A 23,098-nucleotide genomic window follows, 5' to 3' on the forward strand; every position below is an offset into this window, starting at 1 on the left:
GGACACGGGACAGGGACTGTGCATGTAGCACGCGTGGACTCGGGGAGACAGGTGGTGTGATTTGGGCTGCTCTAGACCCATCAAAGTATCTCTTTTGATCTCCTGGTCCTGGGTGGTGAGCTGGGGTCCAGAGAGCGTGTCCCCAGTGGACAGGGTGTTGTCCGCACAGCTGAGATGCACTCACGCACACGTGGGAGCCCCCCGCGTCCTACATGTTTCTCTGGGAGAAGTCACTTACTTCCAGAGTGGCTCATGGCACATGCTCACTCCTGTGAGGAGTCATTAGCAATGGGTGGACCACTTGATTGTAACACCTACTTAAAAGTGTGCTTTACAGACAACTGCTAGGATGCCTAAAGGAAGAAGAAAAAGAAAATAACAAGTGTTATTTTGAGGATGAGGATGTGGAGGATGAGGAGAAGGTTGAGGATGTGGAGAAGTTGGAAGCTTACACACTGCTGGTGGGACAGTGAAATGGGGCAGCTGTTGTGGAAACAGTTTGGCAGCTCCTCAAAAAACTAAATGTAGAGGGTCCCATGGGACCCAGCAGTTCCACTCCTTAGTACACAGACCTGAGAGAATTGAAACCGTATCCACAGAAAAATCCACATGCAGATGTTCAAAGCAGCATTATTCATAACAGCCAAAAAAGTAGGACCAACCCAGGCATCCAACAAATGATGAATGGGTAAAGAAAATGCAGTCTATCCAAACATTGGTTTATTTTTGGCAATAAAAAGAAACACTGCTGGGCATGGTAGCTCACACCTGTGATCACAGCACTTTGGGAAGCCAAGGTGGGCGAATCACCTAAGGTCAGGAGTTTGAGCCCAGCCTGGCCAACATGGCGAAACCCCGTCTCTACAAAAAAATACGAAAATTAGCCGAGTATGGTGGTGCACACCTGTAATCCCACCTACTTGGGGGGCTGAGGCAGGAGAATCGCTTGAACCCAGGAGGTGGAGGTTGCAGTGAGCCAAGATGGCGCCATTGCACTTCAGCCTGGGAGACAGAGTGAGACTCCGTCTCAAATAAAAAAAAAAAAGAGAAACACAGTACTGATACATGCTTCACACAGACGACCCTTGAAAACATTTTGCTCAGTGAGAGAGGCCATAACAAAAGGTCCCATGTCGTATGGTTCCATTTATATGAAATGACTATGACAGACCAATGACAGGTGTAGTTGAGTGCTTCCCTAGGTGGGGCTGGGGAGGATGAGGGAATGGGGAGAACTGCTAATGGGTACAGGTTGGTTTTGTTTTGTTTTGCTTTGTTTTGTTTTTCCTGAGACAGAGTTTTGCTCTTGTTGCCCAGGCCGGAGTGCAATGGTGTGATCTTGACTCACTGCATCCTCTGCCTCTCGGGTTCAAGCAGTTCTCCTGTCTCAGCCTCCCGAGTAGCTGGGATTACAGGCGCCCGCCACCACACCCAGCTAATTTTTGTATTTTTAGTAGAGACAGGGTTTCATCATATTAGTCAGGCTGGTCTCAAACTCCTGACCTCAGGTGATCTGCCTGCCTCGGCCTCACAAAGTGCTGAGATTACAGGCGTGAGCCACTGTGCCCGGCCGAGTACAGGTTCTTTTTTGGGACACCACCATATTTTAAGATTAGCTTGTGCTGGTTGTGCAACATAACAGATCTACTAAAAACCACTGAAATATACTGTAGTATAGTGAATTTTACGTTATGAGACGTATCTCAATTTTTAGAAATGCTATAAAGGGAAAAAGTTACTGCTGCATCTTTACCACTCTGAGCTTCTATCGCTGTTACCTTATTAACTCTCCTGTTATAAGGGGGCTATTTATGTAAGTATGAATTAGTTCCATGAATGCCCTTGTCCCTAAATATGTCAAGAACTTATTTTTTGACTCTGCTGGCCAAAGAAAATGGCTTTCAGTACTAGACCAAGAAGATTTATTGCAATTGAGCAGCTTCTCTGGTAGAGATGACCATTTAATGGATGAGTCCTTTCTGTACAGCATTTTGAAATTTGTGTAACTAGACCAGCTTTCTCATCATCCTTCTTAAATAAGGATCCTGACTGGGGAATGGCTTTAAAGGACCTCTCTCTTATTAATGACCTGTGTCGGTATCATTTGATGCTGTTTTTAATGAGGAAGCAAAATCCATCATCACTTTCGTCCATAGTGATTTGGTGGAGGATGTGAACTGCTTGCTCTATTCCCTGCAATCTAGCTGATGAATGGAGGAGCGTGTGTAGCACTGGAGAAGATGGTGTCTGGGCTTGCTCTGAATGGAAGCCTGAGTATCTCTGTATACTGTTAAGTACTAGACAGTTCTCACAGTTCAAATTAAAATTTTCAGCCCAAGAAAGAGATTCCAGCTAGTCCTTCCAGGACAAAAATCCCAGCTGAGAAGGAATCCCACCGGGATGTTCTCCCTGACAAACCTGCCCCGGGTGCTGTCAATGTGCCGCCTACCGGAAGCCACCTGGGCCAGGGCAAGCGGGCGATCCCTGTTCCAAACAAGGTGAGTTGGCTGCTGGGACCCAGACCTGTGGTTGCTGGGAATGAGGTGGCAGCTGTGTGTACAAGTGCTTTGGATTAAAATCCCAGCATTTTGGGAGGCCAAGGTGGGAGGATCACTTGAGCCCAGGAGTTCAAGACCAGCCTGAGCAACATGATGAAACCCATCTCTACAAAAAATACAAAAATTAGCTGGGCATGGTGGTGCGCAACAGTAGTCCCAGGTACTCGGGAGGCTGAGGTGGGATGATTGCGTGAGCCCAGGAGGTCAAGGCTGCAGTGAGTCATAATCACGCCACTGCACTCCAGGTTGGGTGACAGAACGAGACCCTGTCTCAAAAAAAAAATAAAAAAAGAGGTGGAAAAGTTGAAAATACACCCACAAGAGGCAGCCTGCAAAATAGATGCAAAGAATACTGGCTTCACAGTGCGCACTGATGGCTAGCCTCTGCCCTGGGAGCTGTGTGGGTTGGGAAAAGTCAGTGTCTCGGACCCCCAGTTTGTAGGTGGGGATATTCCGTTTCCCTCATGTAGAGTTCTTGAACAGATGACGTGAGATGTTGACGTTTTGAAAACAGCGGCTGGGTGCAGTGGCTCACGCATGTAATCTCAGCACTTTGGGAGGCTGAGGCGGGAGGATCACTTGAGCCCAGGAGTTTGAGACCAGCCTGGGCAACATAGTGAGGCCCCCGTCTCTACTAAAAAATAAAAAGAATCAGCCAGGCATGGTGGTGCATGCCTGTGGTCCCAGCTATTTGGGAGGTTGAGATGGGAGGATTGCTTGAGCCCAGGAGGTCAAGGCTGCAGTGAGCTGTGATCATGCCACTGCATTCCATTCCAGCCTGGGCAACAGAGTGAGACCCTGTCTAAAAAAAAGAAAGAAAGAAAACTGTGGTTCCTCACAGGCATGGAGACTACCAGCCACATCTTTGCCACTTATTTTCTGGCATTGGCGGTAAACCGAGCTGTGTGTAAGACTACTGGCAGTTCTTGTTAAAACTGCCCAAAGCTGGGCCCTGCAGCTACTGACTCATGGGGTCTGGGTTGGGGCCCCAAATCTGCATTTCAGCTAGCTCCCTAATGTGGTCCTCATGCAGGGGTTTGAAGACTACACTTTGAGAAGTGCTGCTTGACGTTTTTCTTCTTTAAATTCAAGATGATAATTATTAGATTATTTTGAAATATTAAAAACCCCTACTTTTTTTTTTTTTTTTTTTTTTTTTTTTTTTGAGACGGAGTCTCACTGTGTCGCCCAGGCTGTAGTGCAATGGCACGAGCTCAGCTCACTGCAACCTCCACCTCCCGGGTTCAAGCGATTCTCCTACCTCAGCCTCCCGAGTAGCTGGGACTACAGGTGCCCGCCAGCATGCCCAGCTAATTTTTATATTTATAGTAGAGACAGGGTTTCACCATATTGGCCAGGCTGGTCTCAAACTCCTGACCTTGTGATCCTCCCGCCTCAGCCTCCCAAAGTGCTGGGATTACAGGCGTGAGCCACCATGCCCAGCCAAAAACCCCTTACTTTTGCAGGCACAAGTAATAGGTAAATAGTGAGATCTTTGCTGATTCTGTTTTTTCACATTTTGCCCCAGTTGGGGCTGAAGAAGACCCTGTTAAAAGCACCCGGCTCTACCAGCAATCTCGCAAGAAAGTCCTCCTCGGGGCCTGTTTGGAGCAGGGCATCCAGTGCGTGCACATCCCCAGCAGCGGGCAAAGGTGAGGCAGTTGGCATCATGCTTGGACCCACATCTGGCCAGGTGAGGCCTAGAGTGCTGCTCAGGCCTTGGAGACTGTTTCTACAGAACCACTTAGGCTTGGCAGGACGTCCCGGAGGGCGTGCTGTGTGCGGTGAACCAGGCTGTGGACTGAGTTGCTGTGCCTGCCCTCAGTGCATCTGTCCCATGAGGAGGGCACACTCAGATGGGTGGCTTCAGTCTACGGGGTACACATGGCCAGAAAGCGTGTATGATACCCCGTGCCTGAGAACACGGAAGGACACTGGAATCACCCTCATATCCATGTCATGAGACACCAGTTTTGATAATCCTGAAAATAGGATTATTCAGATAATTTAGGGCATATGGCCCCCATAACTCCTGGGTGCCTGTTTAAATCCATGCTCCCACACCTGTTTGAGGTCAAGCCACATTTCAACCTTGCCAAGCCACAGCTGCCATCTAGTGGTAAGGGAAAGCCTTCGCCTTTCTGCTCTTCAGAGCAAAATCCTTTTCGAGGTGCGTTGGCCATGTGGAGTGTCGGGGTCGTTCAGGACAGCACGGTGTGGATTGTGTTCACAAAATGTAAAAAGTGGGCCGGGCGCAGGGGCTCACGCCTGTGATCCCAGCACTTTGGCAGGCCGAGATGGGTGGATCACTTGAGCCCTGGAGTTTGAGACCAGCCTGGTCAACATGGTGAAACCCTGTCTACTAAAAACACAAAAACTAGCTGGGCATGGTGGCAGGTGCCTGTAGTCCCAGCTACTTGGGAGACTGGGCCACAAGAATCTCTTGAACGCGGGAGGCGGAGGTTGCCATGAGCCGAGATCGAATCACTGCACTCCAGCCTGGGCGACGGAGCTAGACTCCGTCTCAAAAAAAAAGAAAAAGTGTGAACTCTCTAATCAGATTGATCTGATCTGGAATTCTGACTCTGCCATTCTGTGATTAAGAGAGGTTTGTGTCCTTATCTTTATAGACTGAGGTGACGACCTCCTGAGCTCAAGCAATCCTCCCACCTCAGCCTCCTGAGTAGCTGGGACTACAGGCACATGCCACCACACCCAGCTAATTTTTGTGGGGTTTTTTTTTTTGAGATGGAGTCTCACTCTATTGCCAGGTTGGAGTGCAGTGGCGCAATCTTGGCTCACTGCAACCTCTGCCTCCGGGGTTCAAATGATTCTCCTGCCTCAGTCTCCCAAGTAGCTGGGAATACAGGCGCCTGCCACCACGCCCGGCTAATTTTTTTTATTTTTAGTAGAGACGGGGTTTCACCATGTTGGCCAGGATGGTCTCGATCTTTTGACCTCATGATCCGCCTGCCTCAGCCTCCCAAAGTGCTAGGATTACAGGCATGAGCCACCGTGCCTGGCCCACATTTTTGTGTTTTTTGTAGAGAGGATGGTCTCACTATATTAGCCAGGCTGGTCTCAAACTCCTGGCCTTGAATGATCTCCTGCCTTGGCCTCCCAAAGTGTTTGGATTACAGGCGTGAGTCACCACTCCTGGGCCTAAAGTTTTTCTTTAAGAATCCTTTACCAGATCATCTGCGTATATTGGTAGCTCAGTATTTATTACCCTAGTTTATCTGGTCTTCTATTTTAAATAGTGCTTATGGTTAATATGACCCAGCCTCCTTGTAATTTGAAAGGAATCAACCAGTAACAATTGCACCTTTTCTCCTTGTTCCCTGCTCACCTCTGTGATCAGACAGGTGAGACATGTGACTAGACTATCCCCTTCCATCTGCTCAACTAATTAGATTTCTCCTGCCAACATCATCAACGAAGATAGCAGAGCTTGAATTTATGCATGCTTATGCACATGTGCGTAATTATTTTGAGAATAAGTACCTTAGAATACACTCAGCTAAGCTAAAAGCTGCCTGGGCCATCCTGTGTTTGATGATGTTGCTTGAAGGGCTTATAGAATATTGTTTATGTGTCATATGTTTAAGGTAGATATGTTAAAGACAGCATAATTTCTGTGTGTTTGTTAAATAGCTTCATAATTTTATAATAATGTGATTTTTCTGTGTATACCCTTCTAGCTAAATCAAGTGAATTTGCAAGTATCCCTGCAAACAGCTCCCGGCCTCTGTCAAACATCAGCAAGTCAGGCAGAATGGGACCCGCCATGCTGCGGTCAGCTCTGCCTGCAGGCCCTGTGGGGGCATCCTCCTGGCAAGCCAAGCGGGTCGATGTTCCTGAGCTGGCAGCGGAGCAGCCCATGGCGCCCCCCTCAACGTCCCCCACCCAACCCCAGACTCCGGAAGGTGGCGGCCAGTGGCTGAACTCCAGTTCCACTTGGTCAGAATCTTCTCAATTGAATAAGACTAGAAGTATCAGACGGCGAGATTCCTATCTAAATTCCAAGACAAAGGTTATGCCTACTCCTACAAACCAATTTAAAATTCCTAAGTTTTCTATTGGTGAGTAATAGGTACATTTTAATGTGTCTTTAAAATACTGAAGAAATTCCATTTAAAGTTTTAAACAATTATGGATGGCAATGATGGTGTTTTTAGTTCTTTCCTCCAACAGTGCTTTCAGGTGTGACCCGCTGTCTTCTCACCCACGTTGTTTTGGGGGGTCAGTGGAGGCTCCCCAAATGTTTTAAGTTCGTTCCTGTGTGTGTGACACCCCGGTGCTCGTAGGCTGCTTGTAAGGTTTTCTCTTTATTGTTACTGTCAGCAATTTTATTATGTGCTTTGAGGTGGCCTTTGCCTCTATCTCGCTGAGGGTTTCTTAAGCTTCTTTGATCTGTGGGTTGGTTTTTTTCATCAAATTTGGAAAACGTTGGCCATTATTTCTTCAGCTATCTTTTCCTCTTTCCACTTTATTTCCTAGGACTGTAATCACATCTATTTCAGGCCTCTTGACGTTGTCTCACAGGACACCGAAGCTCTATTATTTTTTTTATTTCAGCCTTTTTTCTTTTTCTTGTCTTTTTTCTTTTCTTTCTCTCTTTTTTTTTTTTTTTGGTTTTGTTTTTTTGTTTTTTTGTTTTTTGAGATGGAGTCTGGCTCTGTCACCCAGGCTGGAATGCAGTGGCACGATCTCAGCTCACTGCAACCTCCACCTATCGAGTTCAAGCAATTCTCCTGCCTCAGCCTCCTGAGTAGCTGGGGTTACAGGTGCCTACCACCATGCCTGGCTAATTTTTTTTTGTATTTTTGGTAGAGACGGGGTTTCGCCATGTTGGCCAGGCTGGTCTCAAACTCCTGACCTCAAGTGACCCACCCACCTCAGACTCTCAAACTGCTGGAATTACAGGTGTGAGCCACCGTGCCTGGCCCAGCCTTTTCCTTGAGCTACGGTTTGTGTAGTTTTTGTTGTCAGATATCATTTCTTCTGCAGTGCCTAATAGCTGTGAAGCCCATCCAGTTAACTTCGTTTCTAACATAATAGTTTCCCCTTATTTCTTCTCAGGGTACTTGGGTTTTCTTTTACATCCTCGTGAGCAAATTGGTAATGGTTTTAGGGTCTACAATTCTTCTCATACCATCTTCCCCATCATTTTGGGGTCTGTTTCTGTTGACTAATTTTGTTTCCGGGTTTTGGCCTCATTTTCCTGCCTCTACATTTTTCACAAGTTTTTCTTGGTTGTTGGATATCATCAGTTGTATACTTTTGAATGTCTGGATTTTGTTGTCTTTCTCTAAGGAGTTGGGTTGGGCTTGGCAGGCAGTTAAGGTGCAGATCATCCTTCCGAGGCTTTTTATGCTTTGAAGTGGTGGGTCTAGAATAGCCTTTCCGCCTCCTGCCACCGGCGTCCTTCCCAAGGCCTCTGCTGCACACCCGTGTGTCCCGCAAGGCCCGCGAGACCCCCGCACTCCCGCTGCTGCAAGATGACGCCTTCTCGGCCCTGTGAGCTCCGCTCATTGCTCCCTGGTAGTTGCTCTTCTCTTGACCTTGAGGACTCCTGTCCTGCACCTGTGCACTGCCTGGTGCTCAGCCAGAGACTCAAGATTCCCCTTGGGTTCCCAGAGCTCGTTCTGTCGGAGTAGCCCCCTCCTCTCTAGTTTCTGGCCCTCAGATAGCAGCCACCTCAGCCTCCTGAGCTCCAGCCACTGCCTTCTCCGGTCAGTGAGGCCACTGGCCCCAGCAGGTGTCTGGCCATTAGTGGGTGGGTGTTTGTAAAGTTTTCATGAATTACTTGAACAATTGTGTGCAATGCAGAAAGTTCTCAGAGCTGACTTAAGGTGAGAGGAGTGTCCTGGCCTCCTCTGTCAGGCAGATCTGCCCTCTGGGTGCTTGAGGATTTTAAGTTCTGGCAGTGCCGGCCAGCACAGGCAGCCTATAACTCCCAGAAACCGCATTCTGAGTCCTGCTCTAGGAACAAGCTGTTCTGCGGAGTGTCTTCTCTGTGCTGAAATGCTTTGGGGGATAAGGGACATCATGATGAGACAGACCTACTCTCACGGAATTTCTGTTTAATAGGAAAAGATAGGAAATGTTATCAGATGAGCAGGCCTGCAGATCCTAGCATAACAAAGCAACTAAGGGAAGATGGTGTCCTGGAGCTGGCATGTTTGGGGAGGAATTTGCATCGGGTGGTTCTTTGGCAAAGATGGTCAGGAGGCAACATGGGACTGAGATCTGAACCAGGAGACTGAGGCAGCCGGTAGGAAAGTACAAGGGGGAGCACTCCAGGCAGGGGCAACGGTGAGTGCAGAGGTCCTGGGGCAGGAAGGCGCGGGGCACGCTCCGGGAGCAGCACGGGGGCCAGAGGGTGGGAGTGTAGCCGCTGCGGTCGGGATTCCGCAGACGTGCGACAGCTGGTCAGTACTCCTTGGTGTCAGGGACCCAGGCTTCCTCCATCCTGTGTTGCCATGATGAGCTGCTCATCCTTGTGGTCTAGTGTGGCTGCACCGGCTCTGGCCCTCATACCTCCCGGCAGGAAGCCTGTCTAGGTGAAGAAGAGCAAATCCCCACCTTTCAAGGACCCTCACTGCAAGTTGTCCCTGTGACTCCGTTTGTGTCCCATTGATCACCACGCTTCCCTGCACAGGATGCTAGGACCCGTTGTCTTTATTCTGCACACAGCTGAAATTTCTTACTGAGAAGAAGAGGAAAGTAGCTGTTGAACAAAAACTAGCAACCTCAGCCAGTCAGTGACCGAGGGGCAGGGTAAGAAGAGATGAAGACGGGGGCAGCCCAAGGCCGGCTCCCAGAGTGCCGCGTGACCAGAGCGGACCCTGGAGTACCGTCAGTGCAGGAGGACGTGCATACGAGAGATTAGAGCAGAGCGACTTGACCTTCAGAAGGTCCCTCCACAGAGGGAAGAGCAGAGTCTCTGGGCCGAAGCGAGGTGGGGAGGGTAATGCGGCCCCCTCCTCACTGTGTTGGGGAGAAAGCTAGTGCTGGGGAAGGAGCCTGGGGCGCTGTGGTCTGCCTGACGTTCTGTTAGCTTAGGGCTCATGTGGCAGTGTAGAGAGGGACTCGAGTGTCCCTGAGGTTCTGGCGGAACCTGGGTGCTGCCGCTCGTGTGACAGGAGGGCTGGAAGAGGCAGTGGGCAGAGTCCACAGCCCCATTTTGGAAGTAGTGAGGGTGAGAGGCCACTTGGGCTGCAGCTGAGGGGTGGAGCAGGCTGAGAGCTCAGAGGAGAAGCCTCAGCTGGAGACCTCAGTGTAGGTTTCAACAGCAGAGAGCTGAGTTTGTAGAGATGGGAGCTGTGAGCTGGGCGCGGTGGCTCACGCCTGTAATCCTAGCATTTTGGGAGGCCGAGGTGAGTGGATCACCTGAGGTCAGGAGTTCGAGACCAGCCTGGTCAACATGGTGAAACCCTGTATCTACTAAAAATACAAAAATTAGCCAGGCATGGTGGTGCATGCCTGGAATCCCAGCTACTTGGGAAGCTGAGGCAGGAAAATCACTTGAGCCAGGAGGCAGAGGTTGTAGTGAGCCGAGATGGTGTCACTGCACTCCGGCCTGGGCGACAGAACGAGACTGTCTCAAAAAAAAAAAAAAGAAAAAAAAAGAAAGAAAGAAAGAAAAGAAATGGGAGCTGTGATTGGGTGGGTTCTGCAGGGACACCCTCTGGCCCAGGTCACGTGGAGGTGTGTTCAGTAGTGTTTGCTTCCCTTCTGCCTGAATGCCTGGAGCCGGGACATGCGTCTTCCATGTCTCTCCTGACCACGTTGGCACAAGTGTTGGCTGATCTCCTGGCTGTTGGGCTGCTTGATGCCACAGGACTTCTGCTAATCCCAAATTCCCTGTTGGCTTTGCCCTGTTTCCCAGACCGTGTCCCTGCGGGCTCCTTAGGCACCTCTCAGATGTGCATTTCACCTTCAGCAGGCGGTTCCTCCTCTCTCCACAATGCTGGGAACAGGACTGTCTCTTGCATGCCTTTGGTCATTCATCAGGGTCAAAACTGGTCCCACAAACTCAGCACTGGCCGGAAGAGAGGCCCCAAGGGAGCGGCCACGCTGTTGGGAACACACAGCTCTGCGAGGCACGTGGTGGTGCGCACTTTTTGGCTGAGAGCACTGGTGGTGTTGCTCGTTGGCTGTGACACGAGCTGTCACCGTGGAGGAGAGATGAGGGCTGAGGGCACTCACAGCATGGGACCACATGAACGGTGCCCTGTAGTGGAGCCTTTCATATGTGTACTTCCTCAAAATACTCGAGACAAGCAGCATTCTTTGTAAAACAGTCCAGTTACAAATGTTGCTATTTACTATGAGTCCACGTTGCCGGGTCACCTAGAGGATTGAGACTTGGAATTCTGGCTGTGGGCTTTTCCTCCCCGGTACTGGGAGCTGCAGTGGAGCCGCGCGGTCCAGGTTTAGGGAAGAGCTGATGTGGGCCTGGGAGGCGTGCGTGCTCAGGCGGCCCTACGGCAGTCATGAGGGTGTCGGGAGATGGCTTGTTCGTGTTCTGTTTTGTAAGAAGAATGACCTTCCCGTGCCACCATGGAAGCTGCTGAAGAGTGCACTCCACCCAGATGAGGGAGAGGACAACCGAGAGGAAGGGGTCCCGGGAGAGAGGGAGCCAGTGCGTGAGGCGGCGAGGGAGAGAGGCGGGCTTGCCTCCGCACCGGCCAGGAGTGACCAACTTGGGTCTCACAAAGACCTCCGTGAATGGTGCGGGGTCAGTGACCCAAGAATGTTCCCAAAAGACAGGGATTATGGGATGATTTAGTCACAGACCACCCCACTCCATAAAAGAAAACAAACACCAGCCTGGGTGACACAGTGAGACCCCGATTCTACAAAAAAATTTTCAAAAAAATTTAGCCTGGCATGGTGCTGGGCACCTGTAGTCCCAGCTACTTGGGAGGCTGAGGCAGGAAGATCGCTTGAGCCCAGGAGTTCAAGGCTGCAGTGAGCTGTGATCACGCCACTGCACTCCAGCCTGGGGGACAGAGCAAGACCTTGTTTCTTGTAAGAAAGAAAAGAAACAAACAAACCAAAAACGGTGGTGGAGAGAGGGTGGGAGCACGTTTGGCTCAGCTGTGTGCAGGCTGCACGCCTCTCCAGTGCTGGGGTAAACATGGAGGCCTGGTGAACGCACAGGTCGGGGCGGTGGGGAGGTGTGAGGGGCAGATTCTTAACTCTTGTAACAAACGGAGTTTTTGAAGAATGTGGAGGTAGCAATGTGGGTGCGTGATTTAGAAATGTGTGAAGGTAGACATCGTAAGAAGCTGCCAGCAAGTTGGAAGCAGAGCTGGGTGTGGTGGGAGACTTGTCTCATAAAATTTTAACCTTCATTTTTAAAAACTCTGTGCATGAATCACTATGATAGAGGTGATTTTTAAAAGAATAGGAGAGGCTGGGGCAGTGGCTCACGCCTGTAATCCCAGCACTTTGGGAGGCCGAGGCGGGCAATCACTTGAGGTCAGGAGTTCAAGACCAGCCTGGCCAACATGGCAAAACCGTGTCTCTACTAACAATACAAAAATTGGCCGGGCGTGGTGGTGGGCACCTATAATTCCAGCTACTCAGGAGGCTGAGGCACAAGAATCACTTGAACCCAGGAGGTGGTGGTTGCGGTGAGCTGAGATCACGCCACTGCACTCCAGCCTGGGTGACAGAGAGAGACTCTATCTCAAAAAAAAAAGAAGAGCAGGAGAGAGGAAATGTAAGTGCAGGCAGGCTTTTTGAGGAGATCTGGCTTTAAAGAGGGGCAGGGACATGGGACAGGAGCTTGGGTGCAGGGGCAGGAGGGTGGGCGTGGGCTTGTTAAGATGGAGGGCCCAGCAGCAGCTGTGGTGTTGCCAGAGAAAGGGGCTGTCTGTGGCAGCAGCAGCCTGGACCCTCGCCTGGCCTCCTGGAAGCACCTGTGGAGAAGAGGTCCCAGCTGCAGGCCCCTCCCTTCCCTCTTGGTGCTGGGGTAAGGGGCTCTGAGGGACAGTCTCTTTCCCCATGGCTTCCAGACATAGCAAGGTGTTCCAAGGGGATCCTGGTGCCTGAGGCTTTGGAGGCCCCAGAGCACATGTGCTGATACTCAAGTGCACACTGGGATTTTCAAGGAGCCAGTATAGTGGAGGAGGAACCATGGAGCCAGTGTTTGGAGGGGGCAGTGGCAGGACTGGACCTCTGGGGCCTGTGTTGGGCCTTAGCTCGGTAACTGGTGACCCCTTTGCCCTCTGAGCCTGCTTTTCATCCCGTTGTGAATATCAGATGAGGTCATACACATGGAAATGCTTGTCAACTAAAACAGCACAAACATAGTGTAATGAATTATTATTATCCCAGTAAAGTCATGGTTCGGGAAAATGAGGGAATGTGGGCTCTGTTGGGTGTGCCTGGGAACCTAAACCCCTGCGGTGTCGTTCCTGTGGGCAAGTGTCTAGTGCGTGCAGGTGCCGTGTGACAAGTCGACGTCACTCTGTGAAAGTCGTGCTCAGCCCTGATGGGATCTACAGCCAGGGTGGGACGGCGCAGCGAAGAGGGCTCTTCTCTTTCTCCCCCACGTCCATCCATCAGACCGCAGCCTTTGCCTGGGCTGGGGTCCCCATGTAGGGGTGAATGCCTCTTGTGTGGCTGCCTGCAACAGGGTGGCCCTTTGTGTACTCGTCTGAGCCAGTGCCACCTACTCTCAAGTTGGGACGGTGGAGATACTTGGAGAATTGCCCATTTGGTGAAGATCCCCCAACAGTAGGTCTCCCCCAATCACTTTACCTGACCGCACACTTCCTTTCTTGGACTTAGGTGACTCCCCGGACAGCTCAACACCAAAGCTTTCACGGGCACAGCGGCCGCAGTCGTGCACGTCAGTTGGCAGGTGAGTGGCGTCAGTCCGCTTCCTGTCTTTATTGCTGTAGAATGACTCATGCATCCGCTAACCTCAAGCATTTGGTAACCCTGCAGCCTGGCCTGCGCATCTGGCTTCAAAGCCAGTCTCTTGGGTGCAGGCTGAGCTCCTGATGTGTACCAGCCCCTTTTAGATCTACTGCAGACTTAAGACATCTGAGACTTCTGTGATGCAGTACGGCAGCTCCCAGCCCTGGACTGGTGTGGTTGCCATGCCAGGCTGCACAGCAGAAGTCCCTCTGGCGCTCTTAGGACTGCCTGCGCCCAGCCCATCCCAGGGGTTCTGATTTGGTTCATCTAGGCTGAAGCCCAGCAGCTGGATTTCCTAAAGCTACTGGGTGACTGTGACTTGTACCGCAGTTGAAGAGCACTAGCGTGGCACCTTGATTCTGACTTGGCTTTTTTTTTTTTTTTTTGAGACGCAGTCTTGCTCTGTCACCCAGGCTGGAGTGCAGTGGTGTGATCTCGGCTCACTGCAAGCTCCGCCTCCTGGGTTCACACCATCCTCCTGCCTCAGCCTCCCGAGTAGGTGGGACTACAGGCGCCCACCACCACACCCGGCTAATGATTTTTGTATTTTTTTTAGTAGAGATGGGGTTTCACTGTGTTAGTCAGGATGGTCTCGATCTCCTGGCCTCGTGATCCACCAGCCTCGGCCTCCCAAAGTGCTGGGATTGCAGATGTGAGCCACCACGCCTGGCCAGAATTTTTATTTTCACTGGAATTTGTGGTGGGGCTGCCAGAACTTAGCAATAAAGGGAGGAGGGTAGAGAATCCTAGAACTTCGCAGAGAGCAGCAGCTGGGGTTGACAGCAGTTGCTCTCTGGAGTGATTCTGTTTCTCTCTTGATTTCAGCCTCTTTGCTTTTCTTCCATTTAAATACGCTAGAGTCAGTCTGTTTTCAGGCTCCTTTGGAAGAACGTAACAATTGCCCAGAACAGAGCAACAGACAGGTGTCCCTGGCCTCCCGTGGGGCCGTGGTGGTGGGATGTTGTTGACTTATTTTATTTTAACATAATGTCTTTGTCCTTTCTGGGCTACTATAACAAACGTTCTATCGACTGCGTAGCTTGAACAACAAACATTTGTTTCTCACAACTCTGGAGGCTAGAAATCCAAGATCAAGGCACCTGCAGATTTGGTGTCTGATGAGGGCCTGTTTCCTGATTCACAGCTGCCGCCTTCTCTGTCCTCACTGGGTTAGGGGTGAACAAGTTTCTTTTATGTTGATTGATTTATTTATTTATTTTGAGATAGAGTCTCGCTCTGTCACCTAGGCTGGAGTGCAGTGGCGCGATCTCGGCTCACTGCAACCTCCACCTCCTATGTTCAAGCGATTCTCCTGCTTCAGCCTCATGAGTAGCTGGGACTACAGGCGCCCGCCACCACACCTGGCTAATTTTTTGTATTTTTAGTAGAGACGGGGTTTCACCATGTTAGCCAGGATGGTCTCGATCTCCTGACCTCGTGATCTGCCCGCCTCAGCCTCCCAAAGTGCTGGGATTATAGGCGTGAGCCACCCGCCCGGCCTATGTTTGTTTATTTTTTTGAGACAGGGTCTTGCTCTGTTGCCCAGGCTGGAGTGCAGTAGTGCAGTCATGGCTCACTGTAGCCTCTACCTCCTAGGTTCAAGTGATCCTCACGCTCCAGCCTCCTGAGTAGCTGGGACCACAGGTATGCACCAGTGTGCCCTCTTTTATAAGGGCACAGATCCCATTCCTGACGGCTCTGGCTCCATGACCTGATCTCCTCCTAAAGGCCCCACCTTCTAATGCCATCACCTTGGGGGCTAGGATTTCAGCACATGAATCTGGGGACACAGACATTCAGTCCACAGCAAATGCCAGTTGACTCAGCCTCTTCTTCCTCAACAGCAACACAAGAAAGCAACAGTTAGGCAAGACCCATGGGTAGCCCGAACCACAGGTATTGCCAGGGACGTGAGGGGTGTGAGGACCAAGTGCCCAGCTCCCTCTTCACTCATTTGTGTTCACATTTGATTCAGGCGACCTTAAGCCTGGGAATGAGTGAGCGTGCAGCGAGACCCACTCCCCAATTCGTTGGCCCAGCAGACAGGCTGTGGCTCTGACTTCCTTATGGCAATATCTGTGACACCACTGATCTGTGACACCACTGATCTGTGACACCATTGATCTGTGACGCCACTGATCTGTGACGCCACTGATCTGTGACGCCACTGATCTGTGATGCCACTGATCTGTGACACCACTGAAAGATGATTTGCTCAGTCTCCTCTGAACTTCGTGTGAAGTGACATTTAATGGTAGCATCCGTAAAGTGCAATCACATTTGATCAATTTTCTTTTGAGTTGCCTGTGAGGAATGGCAGTGAAGCCATTCCCACTGGGAGCCCGAGGCCCACGCCAGGATGGGTTGGTAGCAGCTCAGAGCCTTGCCCACCTTGGGGCCCGTCCCAGGAGAGCAGAGCTCACACAGGCTCGCTGGCTTGGCTCTTCTAGGCTGAAACCAAAGCACTCAGCACTGCATTAGCACAGGCTGAATGATTAGATTTTACTTTTTTTATGTCATCTCAGCTTACGACATTGATGTTGTGTTTGCCAGGGTCACTGTCCACAGCACCCCAGTTAGACGCTCATCCGGGCCAGCACCACAAAGCCTGTTGAGCACACGGCGTGTGTCAGCCTTGCCCACACCCGCCAGCCGGCGCTTCTCTGGCCTTCCACCGATGACCCCCAAAACGATGCCCAGGGCCGTGGCCTCTCCCCTGTGTGTGCCAGCTCGGAGACTTTCCTCTGAGCCCCGCAAGAACTCTGCAATGAGGTAAGAGATGAAAGTGGTAATAAATTGGTCTCAAATTCCTAGGCTTGGTGTCCTAGACATTGACATACCTTTTTCTTGCCTTGCTCCAGGTTTTAGTGAAGTAAATAATATTTGGAAAGTTTGTTGTTTTTTTTTTTTTCATTGCAAAGAGAAAATGCAGTAGACATGAGCATAGAGGAAAATTAAAGGTATTACAAGGAAATACTGCCTGTAATTCTCTGATAATCAATTTGAAAACCTAATGGTTTTCTAAAATTTGCAAGTTATTGGCTGTGTGTGGTGGCTCATGCCTGTAATCTCAGCACTTTGGGAGGCCGAGGCAGGCAGATTGCCTGAGCTCAGGAGTTTGAGATCAACCTGGGTAACATAGCAAAACCCCATCTCTACAAAAAATACAAAAATAAGCTAGGTGTGGTGGCGTGTACCGTAGTCCCAGCTATTTAGGGGGGCTGAGGTGGGAGGATCACTTGAGCCCAGGAGGTTGAGGCTGCAGTGAGCTGAGATTGCCCCATTGCACTCCAGCCTGGGGGACAGAGTGAGACCCCGTCTATAAAAAAATAATAAAATAAATAAAATAAAATGTATCTAAATTGACCCAAGGACACATGAAGTAAACCATAGCTGGAGCTCAGAAATGATTAAAGATTGAAAAAGGCACCTGATTCCAATGAAGTCACACCTCAGTCGTGTATAACCTTTGAAACAGATTATGCTAGTGTGTAAAGTTAACTATCTCGGCTGGGCGCGGTGGCTCACGCCTGTAATCCCAGCACTTTGGGAGGCTGAGGCGGGCAGATCACGAGGTCAGGAGATAGAGACCATCCTGGCTAACGCGGTGAAACCCCGTCTCTACTAAAAATACAAAAAATTAGCCAGGCGTGGTGGCGGGCGCCTGTAGTCCCAGCTACTCGGGAGGCTGAGGCAGGAGAATGGCGTGAACCCGGGAGGCAGAGCTTGCAGTGAGCCAAGATCACGCCACTGGACTCCAGCGTGGGCAACAGAGCGAGACTCCGCCTCAAAAAAAACCAAAACTATCTCAGGCCACACATAAATAAAAATGGAAAGTTTCTCAGTTCATTTTAATAGCCAAACATAATAGGTAATGATAATACGTATCTATAAGAAGAAATTGTAGACTGATTTCACTCATGAATATAGATTTATTTATTTTTATGAAGTTTTTATTTCTAAGAAAGATATATTTTTAAAAACACAAATAGGCCGGGCGCGGTGGCCCCTGTCTATAATCCCAGCACTTTGGGAGGCCAAGACGGGTATCAGGAGTTCAAGGAGGTCAGGAATTCAAGACCAGCCTGCCAAGATGGTGAAAGCCCATCTCTATTAAAAATACAAAAAAATTAGCCACGTGTTGTGGTGAGCACCTGTAGTCCCAGCTACTCGGGAGGCTGAGGCAGGAGAATGGCGTGAACCTGGGAGGCAGAGCTTGCAGTGAGCCGAGATCGCACCACTGCACTCCAGCCTGCATGACAGAGCGAGGCTCAAAAAAAAAAAAAACAAAAAAAACCCACAAAAAACACACACACAAGTAAATTGTTATCTATCTGGAAGAAAATTAAATCTGACCTTACATCATGGACAAAAAAATTTCAGATGACTTAGATACTTAAATATAACAAACAAAAGAAGAAAAAAGTTAAACACTGGGAGACTGTGTGAACACTCTAAGTGCAGGAGACCTTTGTCACTGTTAAAAGCCAGGGAGTGAAGAGCCGCCTGCCACCGCCAACAGTGTTGACATTTAAATCCCGTTTTTATTTATGGCTGAAATGACCATAAATGAAGTCAATAGACAAACGGTTGACTGTGAAACAACATCCCAGGCAAAGGATATGAATAAGCTCAAATGGTCAACAACCCCTGGGGAGAGACCCAAATTCACTAGTGTCAGGGAAATGCTGTTTATAGTAACTGTGCGAAGGTCTTGATAGATGCATCCACATTCACACTGTCCAGGCAGGAGGCGAGAGGGGGAGTCCGAACATTGCTAGTAGAAATGTGCATTGTGATCGTGTGTTGTAGAAAGGCATTTGTCAGCCAGGCATGACTGCTCACGCCTGTAATCCCAGCACTTTGTGAGGCCAAGGCTGGCGGATCACCTGAGGTCAGGAGTTCAAGACCAGCCTGGCCAACATGGTGAAACCCTGTCTCTACTAAAAATACAAAAATTAGCCAGGCATGCTGGTGGGTGCCTGTAATCCCAGCTACAAGAGGGGCTGAGGCAGGAGAATTGTTGAAACTGGGAGGTGGAGGTTGCAGTGAGCCGAGATTGTGCCACTGCACTCCAACCTGGAAGACAGAGCAACACTCCGTTTCAAAAAAAAAAAAAAAGCCATTGGCTGATATGTGAAATTTTTCTTTTTGTTTTTTTTTTTTTTTTTTTGCTTTACATGTTCAGAGAAACTGTGCTAGTAACAAACTATAGAAATGAGCCCTGACAGTATAGTCTTAACATGTCAAAATTTAATTACACGTAGACCTCTGTTAATTACACATACCTCTGACCTGCCATAGGTGTGAGACTGTGGTTCACGTGCAGAGATGTTCATGGTGACAAAGACTGGAAGTAGGCTGGGCGCAGTGGCTCACGCCTGTGATCCCAGCACTTTGGGAGGCCGAGGTGGGTGGATCACAAGGTCAGGAGTTTGAGACCAGCCTGGCCAACATGGTGAAACCCCATCCCTACTAAAAATACAAAAATTAGCCGGAGGTTGTGGCAGGTGCCTGTAATCCCAGCTACTCAGGAGGCTGAGGCAGGAGAGTTGTTTGAACCCAGGAGGCGGAGGTTGCAGTGAGCTGAGATCGCGCCATTGCACTCCAGCATGGGTAACAGGGTAAGACTCCATCTCAAGAAAAAACAAAAGACTGGAAGTAAATGACCAGATAGCCACTGGGGCACGCATTAGCTTGCACCAGCTGATGTGGAGGCATTTCCAGGAGGAATCCTTGAGAAAGGATGCAGAAAGGAGAGTTTCATAAGTACAATTCCACTTTAAAAACGAAACTGTGGCTGAGAAAAAAAGCCCTGTGTCTGTTAAAAATATACATATAGGCCGGGTACGGTGGCTCACGCCTGTAATCCCAGCACTTTGGGAGGCCGAGGCGGGCGGATCACAAGGTCAGGAGTTCGAGACCAGCTTGGCCAACATGGTGAGACCCTGTCTGTACTAAAAATACAAAAATTAGCTGGGCATGGTGGCATGCGCCTGTAATCCCAGCTACTCGGGAGGCTAAGGCAGGAGAATCGCTTGATCCTGGCAGGCAGAGGTTGGGGTGAGCCAAGATTGCACCACTGCACTCCAGCCTGTGCAGCGGAGACCCTGTCTCAACAAAACAAAACAAAAAAACAGAACAAAAAACCATATATAATAGTCATGTATTTATACACAAATTACATATTTTTATATATCTTATATGTTTCTGTGTATGTACATCTACCAACAGTAGGTGTTGACCCTGTGTGTATATCTATGTAGTTCTATGATAATGCAGAAGACTCTGGAAGAAAATATGCTGGCGTGTGTGTGCGTTACAGAGGGAGAGGGAAAGGCATGGAATGCTAAAGAGAAAATGAGAAACAGGGCCCCACTGAAAACACCAGATCTGATATATAAACAGGAATATGTGTTTAACTATCTTGTATGTTCGCAAGTATAATGTAGAAACAAAATTCTCCTTGTTTTTGGAATTTTTTAATGAAACCTCTGAAGTATTAAAAAGAAGGTGCTCTGTGTTAGCTGATGGACCTGCGACTTTGCTGGGTTTCCGGAAGGAATTCAGTTTTGCCTGGCAGGTACTCGAGGACCCGTGGGCAGCAGGCAAGCCCAGCAGCGCCCGTGCAGGGTCCTGTGGGAGACGCCATTGGAGAGCTGGTGTGGGCAGCCTGCACCCGGGGCCTCAGCCCCGATCAGGGCACTGGGCAGCAGGGGAGGGGGCATCTGGGGCAGGAGGAGCCCCACCCTAGCTGCGTGCGAGGAGGAGCTGGCCGTGGCTGGAGGAGGGGTCCCTGCGTGTGGTCTGGGCTCCCTTCCGGAGGTGACAGGCGTGTGCATTACCTCGTGTTCAGTAACTGGAAAGAAAGGGGCTCACATCAGCCCCTGGTGATGCTGGACAGGTAAGATTTGTGAGCTGAGAGGACCTGGAGAGATCACTGAGCCTCTTCCATACACAGGAAACTCGGGGTCTGGAGGGTGAAGGCCCTAGAGCCGGGACGCACTCCACCCAGGACACTGTTCCTCCAGAGTGACCTGCTTCCCAGATCAGCCAAGTGAACGAGCATTTTAGAGAAATTTCCTCATAAGTTTTTTTCCTTCCCACAGAACTGAACCAACAAGGGAAAGCAACAGAAAGACAGATTCCAGGCTGATGGATGTGTCCCCTGACAGGGGTTCTCCTCCTTCCCGTGTGCCTCAGGCACTTAACTTTTCTCCAGAGGAAAGCGATTCTACTTTCTCCAAAAGTACCGCCACAGAAGTAGCTCGGGAGGAAGCCAAGCCGGGTGGAGATGCAGCCCCTAGTGAGGTGGGCAGAACGGGCGCAGCTGGGTTCTGTTAGCTGAGATTCCTAGAGGCTGCTTGGGAAGCCCGTGGAACCCAGGACTGTGGCTGGCGGAGTTCTCTGCCATGCTTCATCCTGGGGCCAGTGCCTCCGTGCCAAGCAACCCAAAGGGACAGGACTTCCAGGCCTCCAGGGGAGAAAAAAGTGACACCTTTGCCCTGCATTTGACTAAGGCAAGGGTCAGGGATCAAAGCTGAGGCAGCGGGAAGCAGGGTGGCAGGAGCTGGTGGCTGCTGGTGGGCGGGTATGGACAGGGAGGTGGGCAACAGAGAGGTACAGCCCACCCCATACACAGCCTCCTTCCACCAAGGCCCCGCCTGATTCCTTGGCTTTCCACACCGCCAGCCCACCTGGAACATGGGCAAAGCTCACATTCTCCCAAGATGGTTGCCAGAAAGATGCTGGACTGTGCTCTTAACCTTGGTTTTGTACCCAGGCTCTTCTTGTAGATATCAAACTGGACCTACTCACAGTCACTCCAGATGCTGCAAGCCAGCCCCTCATTGACCTCCCTCTCATCGACTTCTGCAATACCCCAGAAGCAAACATGGCTGTGGGATCTGAAAGCAGGCCTCTGATTGACCTCATGATAAACACTCCAGACATGAATAAAAATGTGGCCAAACCTTCACCGGTGGTGGGACAGGTGAGAAGTGGCAGGTGGTTCATGTTGACTCAGCCCTGGGTGTCCTCAGTTCTGGGTTTGTTTGTCCTCCCAGGGCCATCGTGGGACCCTTGAGAGTGGCTGTTGAGTCTTCTCAGCTACACACCTCAGGGCAGGATGCACCTTTGGCAGCCTGAGCTTCTCAAAGGTCAGCTGCCTCTGAGGTACCCTGCCAGGACCCTGCTAGCTCTTGTTGGGCAGGGACCGCCTCTCTCCCACCCACAGACCCCAGGGCCAGATGTGGGACAGAGGAATGTGCATGGTGGGGGCCTGGGTTTCTCCGTGTGTGTCCTGTCTCCTGTCTCCTTCCAGCTTCTTAGACGTGGTGGCCCAGAGTGCTTTTCAGTGCACCCGAGCCAGGATGACCGAGCTGTTGTGATGACCCACGCAGCCAGTCCTCTGTGCAGGGAGGGGAAGGGAAGCCCTAGCCGGATCCACGCTCACCTCCTCCACTCTGCTTTCTTCCAGCTCATAGATCTGAGCTCGCCTCTGATCCAGCTGAGCCCTGAGGCTGACAAGGAGAACGTGGATTCCCCACTCCTCAAGTTCTAAGCAGAACCAAATCCTTTGGCTTGAAAGAACAGCCCTAAAGTGGTTTTCAACCCTCAGAAACAAGCTTTAGGCTGGTCGCAGTGGCTTACACTTGTAACCCTAGAACTTGGGAGTCCGAGGCTGAGGTGGGCGGATTACTTGAGCCCAGGAGTTCGAGACCAGCCTGGGCAATATAGTGAGACCCCTGTCTCTACAAAAAATACAAAAATTAGCCGGGTGTGGCAGTGCATGCCTATAGTCCCAGCTACTTGGGAGGCTGAAGTGGGAGGATCACGTGAGCTCAAGGAGATGGAGGCTGCAGTGAGCTGTGATTGTGCCACTGCACTCCAGCCTGGGCACCAATGTGAGAACCTGTCTTGGAAAAAAAAAAAAAAAGAAACCTGTTTTAGTAGAAGTTTTATTTGAAAAAGAAAAGCATAAAGATATTCCCAGTGCTGGAGAGGGTGGGCTGAGGGACTGGGGCCAGCACTGACCACCCAAGGCCTCTGCTTCCCGCCGCTGCCCTCCTCGCTGCCATTCTCTGGGCTGGAATGTGAAGCCTCAGTCACTCTAAATGAAGAATTTTCTTTTGAATGTTTTGTATGTAAAATAGCAAGTGGCTATTTTTAAAGTTAAGTTTGTATAAATAGTTAAATATTCTAGATTTACATTAAATTGTAAAATAAATGGACTTATTGAAGCATATCTTGATTTTTAAGCTTATCTTGATTTTCAAACATGCATGGCTATTTTTATCACTCTAATCAGTAAGGCTACTATCTAGACTCGAATGCTTTCATACAAGTGATTTTCAAAAATTAGTCAATAAAAATTGGTGTCAGTGCAGGCCCAGGCCCGCCCCCAGATACACTAGTTTCTAGGTCTGGGGCCAGCCTTGGAAATGGCATTGTTACTAGGCACACAGGTGATGCTGACTCGATGGCCTGAGACACACCCCTTGAGAAGAAGCTGCTGTGGGGAGATGAGGGTATGAGTGGAAAGAGGATGGGCGAGGAGGCCGGGCTTACTGGACACTAAGGTGATGGACGGCGTCTGC

General features: G+C 50.1%; 1 protein-coding gene and 1 pseudogene across 2 annotated transcripts in view; one reads left to right on the top strand and one right to left on the bottom strand.

Annotated features, from left to right (window-relative positions):
- The window catches only part of GTSE1 (G2 and S-phase expressed 1), a 37,504-nt gene extending 14,758 nt beyond the window's left edge, over window positions 1–22,746 (top strand). Inside the window, exons 5-12 of one of the 2 annotated variants that reach the window (XM_054469461.1) lie at window positions 2,334–2,498; window positions 4,087–4,210; window positions 6,260–6,640; window positions 13,368–13,440; window positions 16,053–16,271; window positions 20,609–20,810; window positions 21,283–21,492; window positions 21,979–22,746. In XM_054469461.1, coding sequence (XP_054325436.1) covers window positions 2,334–2,498; window positions 4,087–4,210; window positions 6,260–6,640; window positions 13,368–13,440; window positions 16,053–16,271; window positions 20,609–20,810; window positions 21,283–21,492; window positions 21,979–22,062 — 1,458 coding nt within the window. In that variant the 3' untranslated portion in view covers window positions 22,063–22,746. The remainder of the gene's footprint in view (window positions 1–2,333; window positions 2,499–4,086; window positions 4,211–6,259; window positions 6,641–13,367; window positions 13,441–16,052; window positions 16,272–20,608; window positions 20,811–21,282; window positions 21,493–21,978) is intronic. The other variant, XM_063662749.1, reaches the window with a different exon arrangement.
- LOC129023733 (small nucleolar RNA U3) lies at window positions 18,662–18,739 on the bottom strand (annotated as a pseudogene).
- Window positions 22,747–23,098: the final 352 nt, after the last annotated feature.

This window comes from Pongo pygmaeus, chromosome 23 (assembly GCF_028885625.2).
Source record: "Pongo pygmaeus isolate AG05252 chromosome 23, NHGRI_mPonPyg2-v2.0_pri, whole genome shotgun sequence".
NCBI lineage: Eukaryota > Metazoa > Chordata > Mammalia > Primates > Hominidae > Pongo > Pongo pygmaeus.